This window comes from Parasteatoda tepidariorum, chromosome 3, assembly GCF_043381705.1.
Source record: "Parasteatoda tepidariorum isolate YZ-2023 chromosome 3, CAS_Ptep_4.0, whole genome shotgun sequence".
In the NCBI taxonomy this organism is placed as follows: Eukaryota; Metazoa; Arthropoda; class Arachnida; order Araneae; family Theridiidae; genus Parasteatoda; species Parasteatoda tepidariorum.
The window spans coordinates 55525375-55542114 of record NC_092206.1 but is presented as its reverse complement, the minus strand read 5'-3'; the positions used below and the strand labels follow the sequence as shown (position 1 = coordinate 55542114).

Here is a 16740-nt window from a genome sequence, read left to right as displayed (position 1 = left end):
CCATATTCCCATAACAGATATCTCCATATTCCCATAACCTCTGGGGGTACTGATCCAGGAGTTTCCTTGTCTTCTGGATTGGATCAAAATTACAAGATTACGGACTTGAACATTAGTAGTCGTAAACCCAAAATTGGGTCTGTTGTTCAACGACGGTTATAAAATAAAATTTTAAAAAATCACAACTTGTGTCAAATTCGCTGCATCCTAATAAACAATTGAACTGTCTTTCAAATTAAATCATGGTATCGTGTAATCATGTTTACTTGTCATGAAGCAAAATACTATACTATAATATAATACTATAATATAATGTAATACTATAATATATTGTAATACTATAATATAATACAGCTATAATATTGCTATAACATGTTATAATATGGTATGCTTTATAAGCAAATTTAAACGATATAGTATGATTCAAAACTCTCCAAAATTTCCAACAGTGTATAGTGTACAAACCTTATTCATATATGCGCGTATTTTATGATCCTCACATCCTGCAAACTTATTATTTAAACATGAATATTTCGTTAAATTATCATTATTTAACAATTCTATAACAAATGAAAATATTTCTGTTTTTCATTTTACTATCTATCAGATTTCAAACGAAAAATTCCTTCTTGGAAAATATTTTTGAAAAACATTAAAGCAAATGCAACTTCTTTGTTGGCCAAATGTTGAAAAGCTGGGGCTGTTAAATATTTGCGAACGGTACTTTGTTTCGAAATGGAACTTCTTTATCATTCGAAAAGCACCTACTTTGCATGCTTCGATGCTATGCTTTCAATGCCCGTATAAATTATTCCAAAATTATACATAATAAAACTCCGCCTCCAGCACCACGGGATGAACAAAAACTTTTGAAAAGGAATATAATGCCTAATAATACATAAAAATCCCTTCCATCTTCTTGAACGACGCAGGAGGACGGAATAATGGATTTTTTTTTTCCCTGTCGGCCGTAAAAGAGTTTAAAGACAGAACGTCCTTTAGGATTTTAAAGGTTTTAGCTCATAAAAAAATTTCTGAAGGTATGTTTTATGGATGTGGTATCAGGAATTTTCTTAAAAGCTTATCCCCTTTTTTTCTTAGGAATGTGAAATGCGGGTCTCACCAACAGAATTATGTGGCATACAGAGAGATGCGGGCATATCACGTGACTGGATCTCATATATGGAAGAGGTTAATGACACTCCCATCTGTATGCAGGGTGATGCTCCAGGTGAGGAATCACACCTTTTATTCATGCTGATGGAAATAATTCATTCCGTTCGAGATCGAATGCTCCTCTAATAGTACATGTTTTGACTATATATCACTCAGATAGTGTTACAATTTTGAAAACATTTTCGATTTTATATGAAATATTTCCGAAAAACATTGTATTAAATGTTAAATTGGAGTTCCAGTTAGTATAAAAATGACATTTATTTAAGTATCGGAAAGCTTTTTCTAAATAAAACAAGATTCTAACAATTCCATCACTTCAGAAGATTTTAAACTCGATGACATCAGAACTAACTGACCAGCAGGAAGTTATTTAGGCTATGATATAACTCAAACTCCTACACTTTCTTATTCCTTAACGAGCCGTTCACATTTCTCAACAAAATCTGTGTCTAATATTTTCCTATAACGGGCTTACAACTCTCGGTCTGAATCAGTCAACTCAAAAAACAATTCCAAAAATGTCGTCTGCTTTTTTTAATATTTCTAGTTGTGCTGCTTTTTATACTTGCTTAAGTTAACCTTCGATTTTATATGAATTTCATATATCTGACTTATCTAAACTTCGATTTCTCAGAAACTATTAGACCTATTTCGCTCAAATTTTGTATTTTGTAATGTTAATTTGCAAAATTTAAAATGTTAAAAGTTGAATACCTTAAAATTCAAAATTTTTCTACTACTATTAAATAAAATAATAAAAAATATTGACTAAAATTTTTTTTTGCATGGAATTATGTTATTATCTTAGGACAAACAAATTTTATAATTGAGTGTAAATTTTTTTCCATTCGGTTAAAAAGTTCTCGAGATATGACGAAATACGCTAAAAGTAACATTAAGGGGTGCAGACTTTGAATCGCTCTCCTAATCAAACTACAATGACCATATTTCCCAGATTGCGGCTACCCCCTATATTTTGAAGGTCAGAAATCCGAATCTGTCGGAAAAAAACATATGTTTTTTCAGAGAAAGTACGTTTTTGTGACTGATTTCGTAACTTAAAATATCGTCTGCACTGATTAATAAGCATATTTACGGTCACCCCCTTGAACCATTAAGAATGAGTCCTAGAAGGAGAATCCTAGATCGTGAAGATTCGATCATTAGATCAAAAGTTATTCAAGGTGGTCCATTTTTTTTGGTTCACTGTACTACTAATGTATATTATTTTTGTAAAGAATTTTAAAAATCTGGTTTAAAGATGGTTATTATGCAAAACCCTGTACATAAACACGCCTAAGAGTTTTTTCCTCCGAACTTTCTTAAGAGAGTACAAATTGAAAGGAGACGAAGACTCCCCGTGTAGTAAAGTGACGGATGCACGTTAAATCTGTCGAGTCGCATAAGTCCTCCATGTTCCCATAACATATCAATACCTCCGGGGGTACTGGATTGGAGATAGATCGTTCTCTGATTCAGGTCAAAATTACGATCTGTGGATGAATGAATGGATGTATGAATGGGTCCGCCCTATAAACGGGTGCGACGTATGGTGTAGCAGAAGTCGAATTCTTGGCCATAGATGGCGCCACTGGAAAACAAGTACAACCGCACCCCTTCTGCCTAAACAGGCATACTTCAACAACAATCGAAAGGAGAAAAATCTAAAAATCGCTAAAACCCATTTTCTCCTTACTAATCTAAATCATTTTGAAATGAAGCCACTGACCACAGGACGCCGAAATATAACAAGTGGTGATTAAAAAATTATCTGTAGTCGCCAACGAATTGCCACTTTTTTAGTCGAAACTGAACCTAAATTGCATTTTATTATTATTATTAACCGGCCATGTGGCTGAGCTGTCAGCTTACCTAACTGCGACGCCAATGGTACGGGTTTGAGTCCCGCTCAGGGCATGAATGTTTCTCTCAGTGTGTTGTCCTCTATTGTGTGATGTGTGAATTTGGCACAACCTATGAACGGGTCTGTGGCATGTTTAATGTTGGTCGTTTCCGTGACTTAAGCTCACAGTTGCCTGTCAGGTAACGTTAAATGAGCAACACTTCCGGCATCATCCGGGACGAAGAATGAGAAGTTCAGTGACAGTGGTTAGGAAAAAATTATATTATTATTATTAATGATAATTATTTAACTATTATGTGAATTTCATATTATTATGAAAGCTACATTATTTCCCGCATGTTTTTACAAATTTTTCTTCATTTCAGAAATAAATCTTGTAATGTTTAACATATTTCAGAGAAATATTTCAAAAGAAATGCCATATGTTAACAATATAAACAGCTTTTTTTAAATCATTTAATATTTTTGAAAAAAAAATACTGATATGTCTTAAGTGTGGACACTGTTAAAAAATTTTACAACTGGTCGTTAGCTAATATCTAAAATTTCTAATTTTGTCCTGATGATTTCTTCTCTAATAAGAATTCAAAAAATATATATTACCATCAACGTTCATTCTACATAGCTTGCGAAAATAACATGACTACACTTACCTTTTCGTTTATCTATTTATAGTTTCATATCTAAATTTAAAATAATAAAAGTCATCAAAAAATAGTCTTAATGAATTCATACGAAACATCTATCATTTAATTTCTGGATATTCTATTATTGGACATTATTAAGTCTGACTGTTTCAGAAAAATAACACTCTAATAAACTAAAATTTATTGGTTCTGGTTTTCATTAAGATATTCTTAGGGTATGTCCTTGGATTCGACAGCTAATAAAATATACTAACATTTCAAATTTCATTTTTTAACCTTGATATCTAAAAAAAAACAGTTGTTAAATCATTAAAACCCTAACTAACGGTCCCATATCATACCTAAACCACCGCACGAAATGATCTTTTTTTTCTACAAATAGGCACTAAACTACCTTACTCTAGATTCCTTTTCGCGTGCTATCTAATCTTAAGCTCCATAATAGTAAAAAAACGCCATATACTATCTTTAGAACAACCATTTCCGCCATTCCATCTTCTTCTATACAGGTCAAGGGAGAATAATTATGTTAAATAAGAGAAAACTAAACGAAAAGAACTCGTCTAGTTCGTAAAGTTCTTCATACCATCTTTATGAATGGTAGTTAACACGATAAAATACCGAAAGTTAACGAAGTAGTCTCATAAGCCTACTTTCAGAAGTGTCTTGGAATTTCGAATAATTATTCAAATAAGTAGCCTGCGTGACTCACATTTTCTAGAAGTATATTAGCACGCGAGGAAAGCTGTTCTGTGAATGAAGCGCCGTTATTCGTCAGATTATGATTAATTAAGCGAAATTCCCCATAGACAGTTTTATTCAATTACACTATACACTCGATATTGAAGGCGTAATTAATAACCATAGGGTAGCTCTTACTTTTCGCCTTTGAAGTAAAACAGCTATAGTAATTATCCTTAATTTTAGTTTCAGTTTGATCACTGAATTCGTTTGCATTTTTATGGTTTGTATGGAAATTTTAACTTAAATTTATGGATGCAGTAAAACGTTCTTTTATTTTCTTACATAGCTATAACATATTCCTAGCAATATTCTCTATAATTATTTGTATCTGTAAAAATAGACATTCTTTAACGCAATCGAAATTTTAAAAAAGAAATCGTTCAATAAAAATAAAAACTTAACAAATAATAATCTGTCTTTATTTCATATTGTTACTGTCACTAAACAGGATTTTCCATGTTATTTCATTAGAAAGAATCACATTCGCACCTCTGAAAAGTAAATAACTTTTGTTGTTAGCACTTAAAATTCTAAATATTGAGTTTTTCAAAAATTCATGAATTGTCTTCGTATAATTGATTTAGAGACTAATTAAATGCCCCATTTTTACTTCTTTCTACTAAAACGTTTTTAAAAATAGTTATTTTAGAGCAGAAAAACAAATTATGTGGGCTTGGAGCTGATAATGGCAACTACATATAGTTACATGGCTATCTCTATTTCAAATTTGCAAACAGTGTGTTTATAATCACGATCATTTGTCAAAAAAATAATTTAAAAAATTTTAAAGCAAAATTTGTTATGTGTTGCAAGCATTTCTTTTACATTTTTTAAGGAAAGTTGATGAAAAGTCGGTGATTTACGAATAACAATAATAAAACCAAATAAACAAACGACTTTTCATCTGTTTTTTTTTTTTAAATTTTATGGGAAATTCTTGCAACATATTTTACTACAAACTTTATACTAAGAGAACATGATACCTAGAAAATTAGTCGAGACTATATATGCTCAATTTTTATTAGTTAAACACGCGATATTTTATTTATTAATTTTTCGGGCTTAATATTATAATTAATTTCCTTTAATTGTTTGAAAGATTTATTGATAGATTTTAAAGATAATTTTTTGAAAGATTATTACTAAGGACTCGAACGATTAAAATTGCTCCTTGTAGTCAATATCCAAATTTTAGAGCCGTAGCTCCAACAGTTATGGAGCTATAAGAGGTTGAAAATAGCGTGTTAGGACAAGGTCAGAAAAAATTCGAAATAAACGCAAAAAGAAAAGTTTAAAAAGTATGCACAATCGATATTGCAATTTGATATTTTATTGAGGAAGAAACAACCACACAATTGAAACCTCTGGAATCACTATTGACAAAGCGTAATGAAAAGCATCAAAATCAGCTTAGTTGTCTGATGGAACTTGAAGGAGCCTTTATTAATTAAATTCACGTCTATCAGGTCTTGAAAATGGCCACCTATTTTAGAGCGCTTGAAAAATATCGACTGTTATTTCCATTTTCTATAATTTTGAAGGGAATGCAGTTTTTAATAAATTAACCTCTATTATATACTATTTTTAATTCCTCACTGTTTCCTCTGATAATCAAGCATATTTTTTAAGTTCTTAATTGGGATTCCAAAGATTTCAATAGCATTTTTGATTTTTACTCTCTTAAAGGTTAATTTGTGATGTATATATTTGTTTGACTTCAGTTACGGTAAGGTTATTAAAACAATATATAAAAGATATTCGCAGTAAAACACCTTATATATTGTTTCTACGGACAAGATTGTATTTTCATGGAATAAGATCGGATTTTTAATTTCATAAAGTTCGGTATTCCAGCACAAAAAAATTATTTTAATTTAATTTTTTTTCAGGTCGTTGGGTGTTGCCATGTCGATCTTGCGCTGAAAGATCCACTTGTTTTTGGCGAGAGGCAATGTGGCAACCCTATGGTTGTAGACATGCCACACTTTCAACAGAACAACTAAAACGCTGTTTGGCAGGTAAAAAGGTAAGTTTTTTTTTAATTCCTGAAACATCTTTAACAAAAAAAAACATTTATAGTTATATCATTATAATATTTATTCTAATCGAAAAGTACTTAGATAGAATAAAAATACTTATCATCTAAAAGATATATAGGGAAAGTTGGTGTAATGCAGGGTAGCTAAGATTCGAAGGAAAGTTGAAGCTAAACTGTTCGACCTAGTAACTCTCAGATTTAATCAAGATACTCATTGTTTAGTTGTATGCAATATATCATTCACGAAAAGTCATAGATGCGCTACTCTTTTCACAAATGATTTTTTTTCCATAAAAAGTTACATGCTTTATGGAAAATTTAGAACTACTAGAATTTCAATGAAAAAGTAACAGACATTTCTATTTTTTAGACAATTTAAGAAAAGTAGACAGGTAATTTTTCATGTGATGTAGTCAAGTCGGTAAAAGGAAGAGGGAAGAGAGAGAAAGAGATTGTCTGCTGAGGGACTAGAACTGCTGGTGATCCAACGAAAATTACCTTCAAAAATATAGTGTTTACCATTGTTTTTAGAAGAAAATGTCTTTATATCTTTATTAAAACTAATTTTGTATAAAGGGTATTCAAAGAATCTACAAAATATGAAAATAAAGCTTTTTGCTCTTTCGAAAGGGGCCAACAATAAATTATGTTTTCAGGTTCGTAAAACCTTCGTTCTGTCTTGGATATAGTTATCTTCTTCATCTGCTGCACTACAGCTTTCGTGGGCCCAGCATAGACAAAATTCAATGGGGGAGACCGTCCGGGTTGTACCCGGTCTTACACCACGTTAAATAGTACTAACTGAATTTTGTTTAAATATTTTTAGTATTTTTGCAAAATGAGGAATTTACAAAATTTAATTCATGTTTCTTTTATAGCTGTTATTCATCGGTGATTCAACGAATAGAGGTATGATGCATTATGTCATTGAACGACTGAATGGTTCATTAAACGAATGGGACAAAACTCACGATATTCGGGTTTACAAAAACGTGAACGACGAAAAAACGGCGGTCAGTTTTGCTTACTATCCACAGTTTTGGCTGCCCACCAATCAGAGACCGGTATTCGACAAAGCTCTCTATCACCTCATACAGAAGTAAGATCATTTAAATGATATTTTCTAAATATCTAATCTCTTTTCATTTATCAGATATTAAAAAATTATTCTCTATCTCCATACCAGGTCTCGACCATTGCAGAATAGTACCAACACAGTCCTCATAGTTGGTGGTGTACAGTGGTTAGCTACTCAACATCTTTTGATGATGCTTCGTGCACTCAGAGTGTAAGAATCAATCAATTTACTTATTTTTGAATATTTTGTATTGGGCCGGGATAGCCTGGTTGGTAGGGACTGGGCCCATGTCCAAGAGATTTAGGGTTCGATCCCCGCCGGCTAAAGACTCTCCTTGCAGTAAATGGTGACTGATACACGTTAAATCTGTCGGGTAGCAAAGTCCTCCATGTTCCCATAACAAATCAATACCTCTGGGGATACTGATCCAGGAGTTTCCTTGTCATTTGGATTGGGTTCAAAATTACAAGGCTACGGAGTTGAGTATGAGTAGTCGTAAACCCAAAATTGGGTCGGCTGTTCATTGACGGATATAAAATAAGAAATAATATAAAAATATTTTGTATTGGGTAGTCACAAAGTAATACATCTCGTTATAACTATATTCTTAATAAATCCTAACCAAGCCCATTTAAAAAAAATTCAATGGATTGTTTTGCTTATATTCATTTTAGTTAGATATTTGTAAATAGAATTAGCCGCCTTCAGTTGAGTTGAGTTTGGTCAGCTTTTAAAGTTATTTTGAAAACATATGAACTTTAATGATAAAGACAAATGCGCAGCACAACTGTATTTAAATAATATATTAACCAAATTGTTTCACCGTCTAGATCAGTGGCTCCCAAGCTTTTTTGACCCATGGACCCCTTTTTATAGTCAAAACTTGCCTACTTAATTTTTAAATCGTACATATATGCAGTTTTTCACTTGGGGCCCCAAGTGAAAAACTGCATATATGTACGATTTAAAAATTACAAATTAAAATAAAAAAACGTTTTGTTGAAGAACTGTTTATTGAAATTATATCTTTTGACAAGCGACTAGGGGAAGGACGATTCCATAATGTTAAAAACTTAGAGTTTCGTCGGAAGAGTAAAAATAGGGAAAGAGGGTAATTACACTGAGAATATTGAGGATTTTTTTGTTCGCCTCCTTGGCGTATTGGCTAAATTTCAAGTGTTTACCGTGACCGTTTGCATTTGTTTTTATGTTTATTTTTTGCGACGTTTGCTGTAATACCGGGCAATGGCACTTTACCTTAAAAAACATCAGTGTAGCGTATACCGGGCAAATATATACCGGGCAATGGCCCTTGACCTTAAAAAAACTTCAGTGTAGGGTATGCCGGGCAAATATATACCGGGCAATGGCACTTGACCTTAAAAAAACATCAGTGTAGCGTATACCGGGCAAATATATACCGGGCAATGGCTCTTGACCTTAAAAAAACATCAGTGTAGCGTATACCGGGCAAATATATACCGGGCAATGGCTCTTGACCTTAAAAAAACATCAGTGTAGCGTATACCGGGCAAATATATACCGGGCAATGGCTCTTGACCTTAAAAAAACATCAGTGTAGCGTATACCGGGCAAATATATACCGGGCAATGGCTCTTGACCTTAAAAAAACATCAGTGTAGCGTATACCGGGCAAATATATACCGGGCAATGGCTCTTGACCTTAAAAAAACATCAGTGTAGCGTATACCGGGCAAATATATACCGGGCAATGGCACTTGACCTTAAAAAAACATCAGTGTAGGGTATATCGGGCAAATATATACCGGGCAATGGCACTTGACCTTAAAAAAGCATCAGTGCAGGGTATACCGGGTAGTGGCACTTATACTAGGCCTAGTCGACTAGACTTTTGGTAAATGTCTGAAATATATATAAGGTCTAGTTAAGTGCCACTGCCCAGTATACATTTGCCCGGTATACCCTACACTGATGTTTTTTTAAGGTCAAGTGCCACTGCCCGGTTTATACACGGAATTCTTTTCACGATCTCCCCCCCCCCTCACGCTCCTCCAACATGTACAGAATTGCTGGAACAGCGACCGATAATTGTCAACAGTACTGAGGTACGTACCTCTCTGCATCAAAAATGTTCTTTGAAGATAAAAAATATCAAATCTGACTGTCTTCTCTGTAAAGCCTAATAATCAATTCTTTCTTTTTTGATGACCCTAGTTAAGTTTTTTTTTTTCTTCAGAAAATCCCGCCAAAATTTGACTTCTAATGTTGGTGCTAAAATAAGGCGATATTTTAATCACCTGCAACATTTTCCCGATATCGAGCTCATTTTCCCCTTTCTAAATTTTCTAAGTCCGTTTGTATTATGGAATCGTCCTGTCCCTAGTCGCTTGATATCTTTTGTTTAAAATAAAATTAAAAAAATCATGACTTTGAACGTGAGATTTTAAAAGTGTATTTATGTCCGGCTCAATGTTTGTGAGCACTAATTTCTAATCGTTTATTTATAATTTCTTGTGATGAAGTTCATTACGGCACTGAAACTGAGAGAACAATATCCTCTTTCCAAGTTTTGTTTATACAGAAAAAGTTTTGCAACAAAAGCAGTTTTACGATTTTAGTTTTGATTAAATTTAATTGTTCATCTTGTAGTTTCAAATTAGTTTCGCTAAGTTTAGCAAATGTACTGAAAATACATTCGCTGCAGCTTGTTTTAAGTTAGCCAGAAAACCTCTGTATCTTCCATTGCCGGAGCACCGTTAGTAGCTACAGAAATGATAATAGTAAAGGGTACAGCTTTTAATTTAGTCAATAGCGTTTCCCCTTTCGTATCGCTTTCCAAACATTTAGCAAATAACAATTCTTGGTAGAATTTGCATTCTTTTACAAATCTTACATAAGCTGAAAGTAAAAGCTTTGTTTCCTGGATAAGTGGACTCGTCAAGCTGTATAGAAAATTCAGATATTTTTAAGTACTCACATAAAGAATTTTCTACACACTTCAATCCTTCTTTGTACATTACTCCGTGGAATTCTTTTTACAATGTTAAAAGCTGGTTTGTGCAACCCGGTGAGTATTATCTCACTTACAGCTAGTAAAATAAGTTCTTCAATAGTGTGAGGCTTTCCAGATTTTGCAATCATGTAATATATCGAAATATGCGAAACTATGAGAAACATGCAATCCATCGTCACCTCGCTCAGATGTTGTCCCTATAAGTTGTTGCAATGACGGTGTTTTCAGATATTTTTCTTTGACTGTTTGAAAATTAGTTAAATCTTTGTTTTTTGTCACTATGGATTTTTATCAATTGTTCGTTAAGCTTGGAATGTTTCCTTGAATTACTTGTTATAGTTTTATTACATAGTAGACACATAGGTAAAGTACTATTTCTTGTTGAAGAAATAAAGACATACTTCAAATATTCAACACTGTATTTTCGGCGTTTTTTCTTCGACTCTTTCATACTGTTATCTCTTAAAAAGGCAACAAAAGATATAAGAAAATTTGTAAATCAACTGTTTAATTTGTAACAAACCTCTGTTAGTAATTATAAGCACCCACCTTTATTTATAGTTTACTTAGGACGTAAAAATCGCTACTATTTTATCTGTCTTAATTTCCATAATAATAAAAATCAATCGCAATTTTATTTTATATTAAACCCCCTGACGTTTTTCAGGGACCCCTAAATCAGTTTTTATTTTTCACGGACCCCCTGAATGGTACCACGGACACCTGGGGGTCCATATGGACCACTTTGGGAAACTCTGGTCTAGCTGTTGCCACGGCTTTGCCGGCGTGGAAACACTTCGATTTTTTATTTCAATTTTAACTATTTTCAAGAGAGATCTGCGATATTGTCAAAGTGCATTATGTAATGAATTTTAGCATTAATTTAATATCTGTCCGGCAATCATTAAATCACGCGAATCATCGTAAGTATAAATTTGGGACATTTCAGCATTGTAGGTGACAGAAATATTAAAATTATTTCCGTCATCTCTGTCATGAGATAAGATAGAAATACTTTATTTTTCTCATATTCCATTTGGTTTCCATTTTTTTTACAATCACCTGAAACTTGTTGTTGGCAAGTTGAGTTGCATGCAGAGATTAATGTCACAAATCCNTGTTTCCTTGAATTACTTGTTATAGTTATATTACATAGTAGACACATAGGTAAAGTACTATTTCTTGGTGAAGAAATAAAGACATACTTCAAATATTCAACACTGTATTTTCGGCGTTTTTTCTTCCACTCATTCATACTGTTATCTCTTAAAAAGGGAACAAAAGATATAAGAAAATTTGTAAATCAACTGTTTGATTTGTAACAAACCACTGTTAGTAATTATAAGCACCCACCTTTATTTATAGTTTACTTAGGACATAAAAATCGCTACTATTTTATCTGTCTTAATTTCCATAATAATAAAAACAAATCGCAATTTATTTTATATTAAACCCCCTGACGTTTTTCAGGGACCCCTAAATCAGTTTTTATTTTTCACGGACCCCCTGAATGGTACCACGGACACCTGGGGGTCCATATGGACCACTTTGGGAAACTCTGGTCTAGCTGTTGCCACGGCTTTGCCGGCGTGGAAACACTTCGATTTTTTATTTCAATTTTAACTATTTTCAAGAGAGATCTGCGATATTGTCAAAGTGCATTATGTATTGAATTTTAGTATTAATTTAATATCTGTCCGGCAATCATTAAATCACGCGAATCATCGTAAGTATAAATTTGGGACATTTCAGCATTGTAGGTGACAGAAATATTAAAATTATTTCCGTCATCTCTGTCATGAGATAAGATAGAAATACTTTATTTTTCTCATATTCCATTTGGTTTCCATTTTTTTTACAATCACCTGAAACTTGTTGTTGGCAAGTTGAGTTGCATGCAGAGATTAATGTCACAAATCCTAAGGAGGATATGCTGCTCGAATCAGTGCATTAATGCAAATCGAAAATACCTAATACCTAAAAACAGAATCGTGTTAACATTTTTTATATACTAGTGGATGAGAATTGAATAATTGTAGTGGTAGTTACGATATAGAACTCTTAAGGGCAACTACAAAGAATGCCTTGAAATGCAGAAGTGCTAACTTGCTCCGGACTGCAGATAAATATTTTCCGAGTGGTAGTCTTTTAATTTATGATTCTTGGTTTCGTAAATTCAATTTATCTGTGTTTTTACTCACCACTACTTCGAAATAATTCAATGGATTTTGTGATGCGTCACTTTGTTACGATTAAGCCGTATTGAGCCATCTAAATAGTTGGCAAAATAAATCGAAAATTTGCAAATTTTTATTTGTAACTCTACCGTTTTTTGAAATATTTTGTCGATTCCTGGGCAATTGACGTTTCTGAAAATGGTCTCCATGCAGTAGAAGAACTTTTGAGTGATATAAATCCCAATTCCGTTACATAAAAAAGAAACCACGAAATCATTTCGCGTCCATGGGTAGTGAAGCTTTGATCTATAATCAACTTTTCAAGATCAATCCTTGTATCATTTAAATTTTTTGGTCCTCTTGCTTGGAATATATTAATTGCTGATAAATATAATAATCCCTGTTATTTATTTATTATCTAATCAGAAAGCAAAGTTATTATGAAAATTATTTTATGAAATTCATATTAAAAAAAACAAGGACAATAATATCTAATAACAACAATTAAAAATGAGAAAAGTACATTTAAAAAAAACATTTCTTTAAGTTGGGATACAAGTTCCAACAGGGAACACGGAAAAATGAAATTGTTTTTTTGTTTGTTTGTATAATGTATACTGGTAATGTTGTTTTTAACAGTAGTAATAGACCAAATTTTTCCCACGGTGCCAGTCTTACGCCAAACTGTTCTTTAGTATTACATTATAGATAAGAATTTCCGCTAAATTACAAACTAGACACATAAATTGCCTACATGGAAATAGTGACTTTGATCACTAATTCTCTTAAAAAAATGAAACTGACTTATCCCTATACATCATCAAATTCTTCAATTATTCTTTTTCATTTTTTAGAACTGTAATACATCAAATTTATAATGCTTTCCGACCAAATTAATACCATCTGTAATCTATGTCGGGAATCGCGAGGAGCAGTTAGTCGAATTCCCTTTTGCTTTAAATACGGGCTCTCTTCATTTATCATTAAATGAGAGAGCGTCCGCTGATTAAAGCACTGTACTAATCCTATCCATTCAGCCCTCTATATCTCTCCGACGAAGATATGTATGGTGATGAGATTGTAGAGAGGGGATGATAACGCACAAGCGTTGTTCCAGATAATCTGCTTCTGATGATACTTTCTGACAAGGGAGCTTTTGATCATTCTACAAATAGCATTAGCTATATCACTTCAAAATGATGACTCGCAATTCGATAACATTGAAATTTTTATGTGCTTAAAAAAAAGACTTCATTTTGAAATATGGAACGCAATTCACGATCGCAACGCTCGAATCTGGGGAGAAAATCGTTTCCATATCTTGACCCTCCACCCTACCCTCTCTTCACTTCTCAGTTGTATACGAATGTACTACGATATTTTTCCCTTGCTTAATATTTTTCGTATTTAATTGTCAAAATATTTTCAAAATTTCCGCGATGTTTTCTTTTAGAACTATATCAAATGTAGTTTTCAGTTCTATATAGTTTGCGAACTTTAGTTTTTAATCTATTTGAAAATCGAGACAGAAACTAACTTGCTTACTTCTCCTATGACTCTCCACACGAATGAAAGCATGCGAAGTGTTGCGTAAGTGTAGGTAAAGAGTTCTGCTCTGTGCCACCTGTAGCCCATTGCGATCACCAATAAGATTTGATTGGTTAGTTTATTCGAGATTTATTTCATTTACTGACTAACTGAATACCCGTTATTTGTACAGGGTGAATAAAAAAGGAATCAACAAATTAGTACTGAACATGGGCAAAATAATTCCCAAAACTATAAGATAAATATCGACACAAATAAAAAAGCTAAAATGATTCCAATGTTTTTCATTACATGTCACCCTTCCCGATGACTTTACGTTATTAGATTAAGCAAAACACGTATGTAGTTGCTCATCCCATCAAAATAAAGATTAACTGTATTCAGTATCCTCTGGCATAATGCTGCTGCTTGTGGCAACTCGTGATCTTTAAAATTTTCGACAATCAAGCTACTTTCTCCTGTGCCTTTATCTTCGATAGGACCGTAAAAAACCTATCATGAAAATGTACAGTATTGGTGCAGCTGTAAAGGCACCAAATTTACTCATAAAATACTTTGTACCTATATAAGAGTATATTTCGTAGCCATTAAAGCTTCGCCAATAACCATAATGCCAGTCGTGTCTATTATCAAAATGAAAAAATAAAGCATCATTCATGTATGTCGACTTTTTACGGTTCCTCATTACGAATAAGTACATTTTCTCCATTAATTTCGCGTTTTAGTACGTAGCTTAATTTTTTTTCAATTAGTACCTATTATCAAAATGATTTAAGCATCATTAACGTCAATAATAGTTTGCTAATCTTTTGCGCTCTCATTGAGGAATTAGTATCATTTTCCCCATTCAGTTTGCCTTTTAGTACATAGCACTAAATTACTCCATTAATAAATGTAACCAAAATTAATAATTATTGGCGTCAAATGATATTGGCGTTCTTTTTAATTTTATCCTTAACGAATTATCACATCTCATTGTTAAAGATAAATAAAAATAGAAGGCAAAGTTTTGATCGTGTTTGAGTCAAAATTGCTGAATTCGTGCTCGAAATTGGCTAACCAGGTTATGCGATTTTTACGCTGTAGGACTATTTCTTTTAGAGTTTTTGAATTCTACAAATCTATGACCACCCACGCTTTTGAATGATGAAATGGAGGGCCGTATCAATGATGTTCAACCTCATTTGTGCTAAGCGGTTATTGAAAATTTCGCTTAAGGTAAGTTACCACAAAGCTATTTTGTAATGCTACAAAGAAAACCACTCCCTCATTACCGATTTCCAAACAAAACGACAATCTGTATCAAACTCTGTATTTTTGATTAAAAAAACAAAGAATTTGAAATTTTAAAAAAAAACTAGCCTTTTCTATCAAAATTATTTCTTGCCTCAATTTCGGGACTTAGAATAGAATTCAAACTTTTTTTCTGAATTGTTATAAAAAGACTTCAAGTACTGTATGTAAAAAAATTGTAATCAAGTTTTATTTGGATTTCTAGAAACTGCAATATGTTATGCATTTTAAGCCTTGATTATTTTTTTCAGAGAGCGTTTGCAAGGTATAAAATTAGTGATGAAAACGCTTGGTGCAGGTTTTCATCTACCAGTAGAGGGCGTCCACACCTTATCCATGGTAAGTATCAATGAAATTGTAAACTGTGCAATCGATTTTAAAAATAACCTTAAACAAGACTCCAAGAAATCGAAAAATGCTGGTAGCCTGAAAAAAAATTTCTATTGGCACAACCACCCGTTTCTAGTTTTCTAGTTCTTTAAAAGTGGAATACATCCATGGAAAAGACCAGACACTTGGAATACTTATTACAATATTAATGAAATGTTTATTACAACATAAAATATTAAAAAATTTTTGGGTTGCAAATTTTTCTAATGCAATACGTTATAAAATATAAAGTTAAGGTCCCTTTGATATAGCATATGCGGTGAACTAATATCCCTAACATTGCCTATGAGCTTTGCAAGTCTGTGCTTAATTTAATGAAACACTTTTATTTTAGTAAAATGACAAACTACTATACAAAATGTTTGTTTTTTCAATAATAAACTTGGTTTTTCTTTTCAGGATGAACAAAGGAAACTTTTACTTCACAGTATGGGTTTAGCAGACTTCGCAAAACATTATAACTTCGATATAATCGATACTTTTAATATAACCGTGCCAAGATATAAAGATTTTCTACAAGGAAAATGCGCTTGCCATTTTCACAGGGTAAGAAAATATAGTTAAAATTAAGCAATTAAACATGTTTAATAATAAGTGTTTCTTAATATACAAATAAATAATAAGTTGGAATTTTCGGTAAACCTATACCATTTGATCTTAGAAATTACCAAATGAATGATTTAAATGCCGTATTTTTTGGTTCTATTAACCAGAATTATGGTCCTTTTACTGGAAATGTCAAATATCATTTACATTACCATACTGTAAGGAACCAGATTTTTTTTCC

General features: G+C 32.6%; 1 protein-coding gene across 1 annotated transcript in view; it reads left to right on the top strand.

Moving 5' to 3' along the window:
- LOC107452261 (cadherin-like and PC-esterase domain-containing protein 1) overlaps nt 1-16740 on the top strand; it is a 250281-nt gene that overhangs the window by 230646 nt on the left and 2895 nt on the right. Inside the window, exons 19-24 of the mRNA XM_043040510.2 lie at nt 1102-1231; nt 6324-6460; nt 7351-7571; nt 7659-7760; nt 15815-15902; nt 16353-16499. Of these exons, the coding sequence (XP_042896444.1) occupies nt 1102-1231; nt 6324-6460; nt 7351-7571; nt 7659-7760; nt 15815-15902; nt 16353-16499 (825 nt within the window). The remainder of the gene's footprint in view (nt 1-1101; nt 1232-6323; nt 6461-7350; nt 7572-7658; nt 7761-15814; nt 15903-16352; nt 16500-16740) is intronic.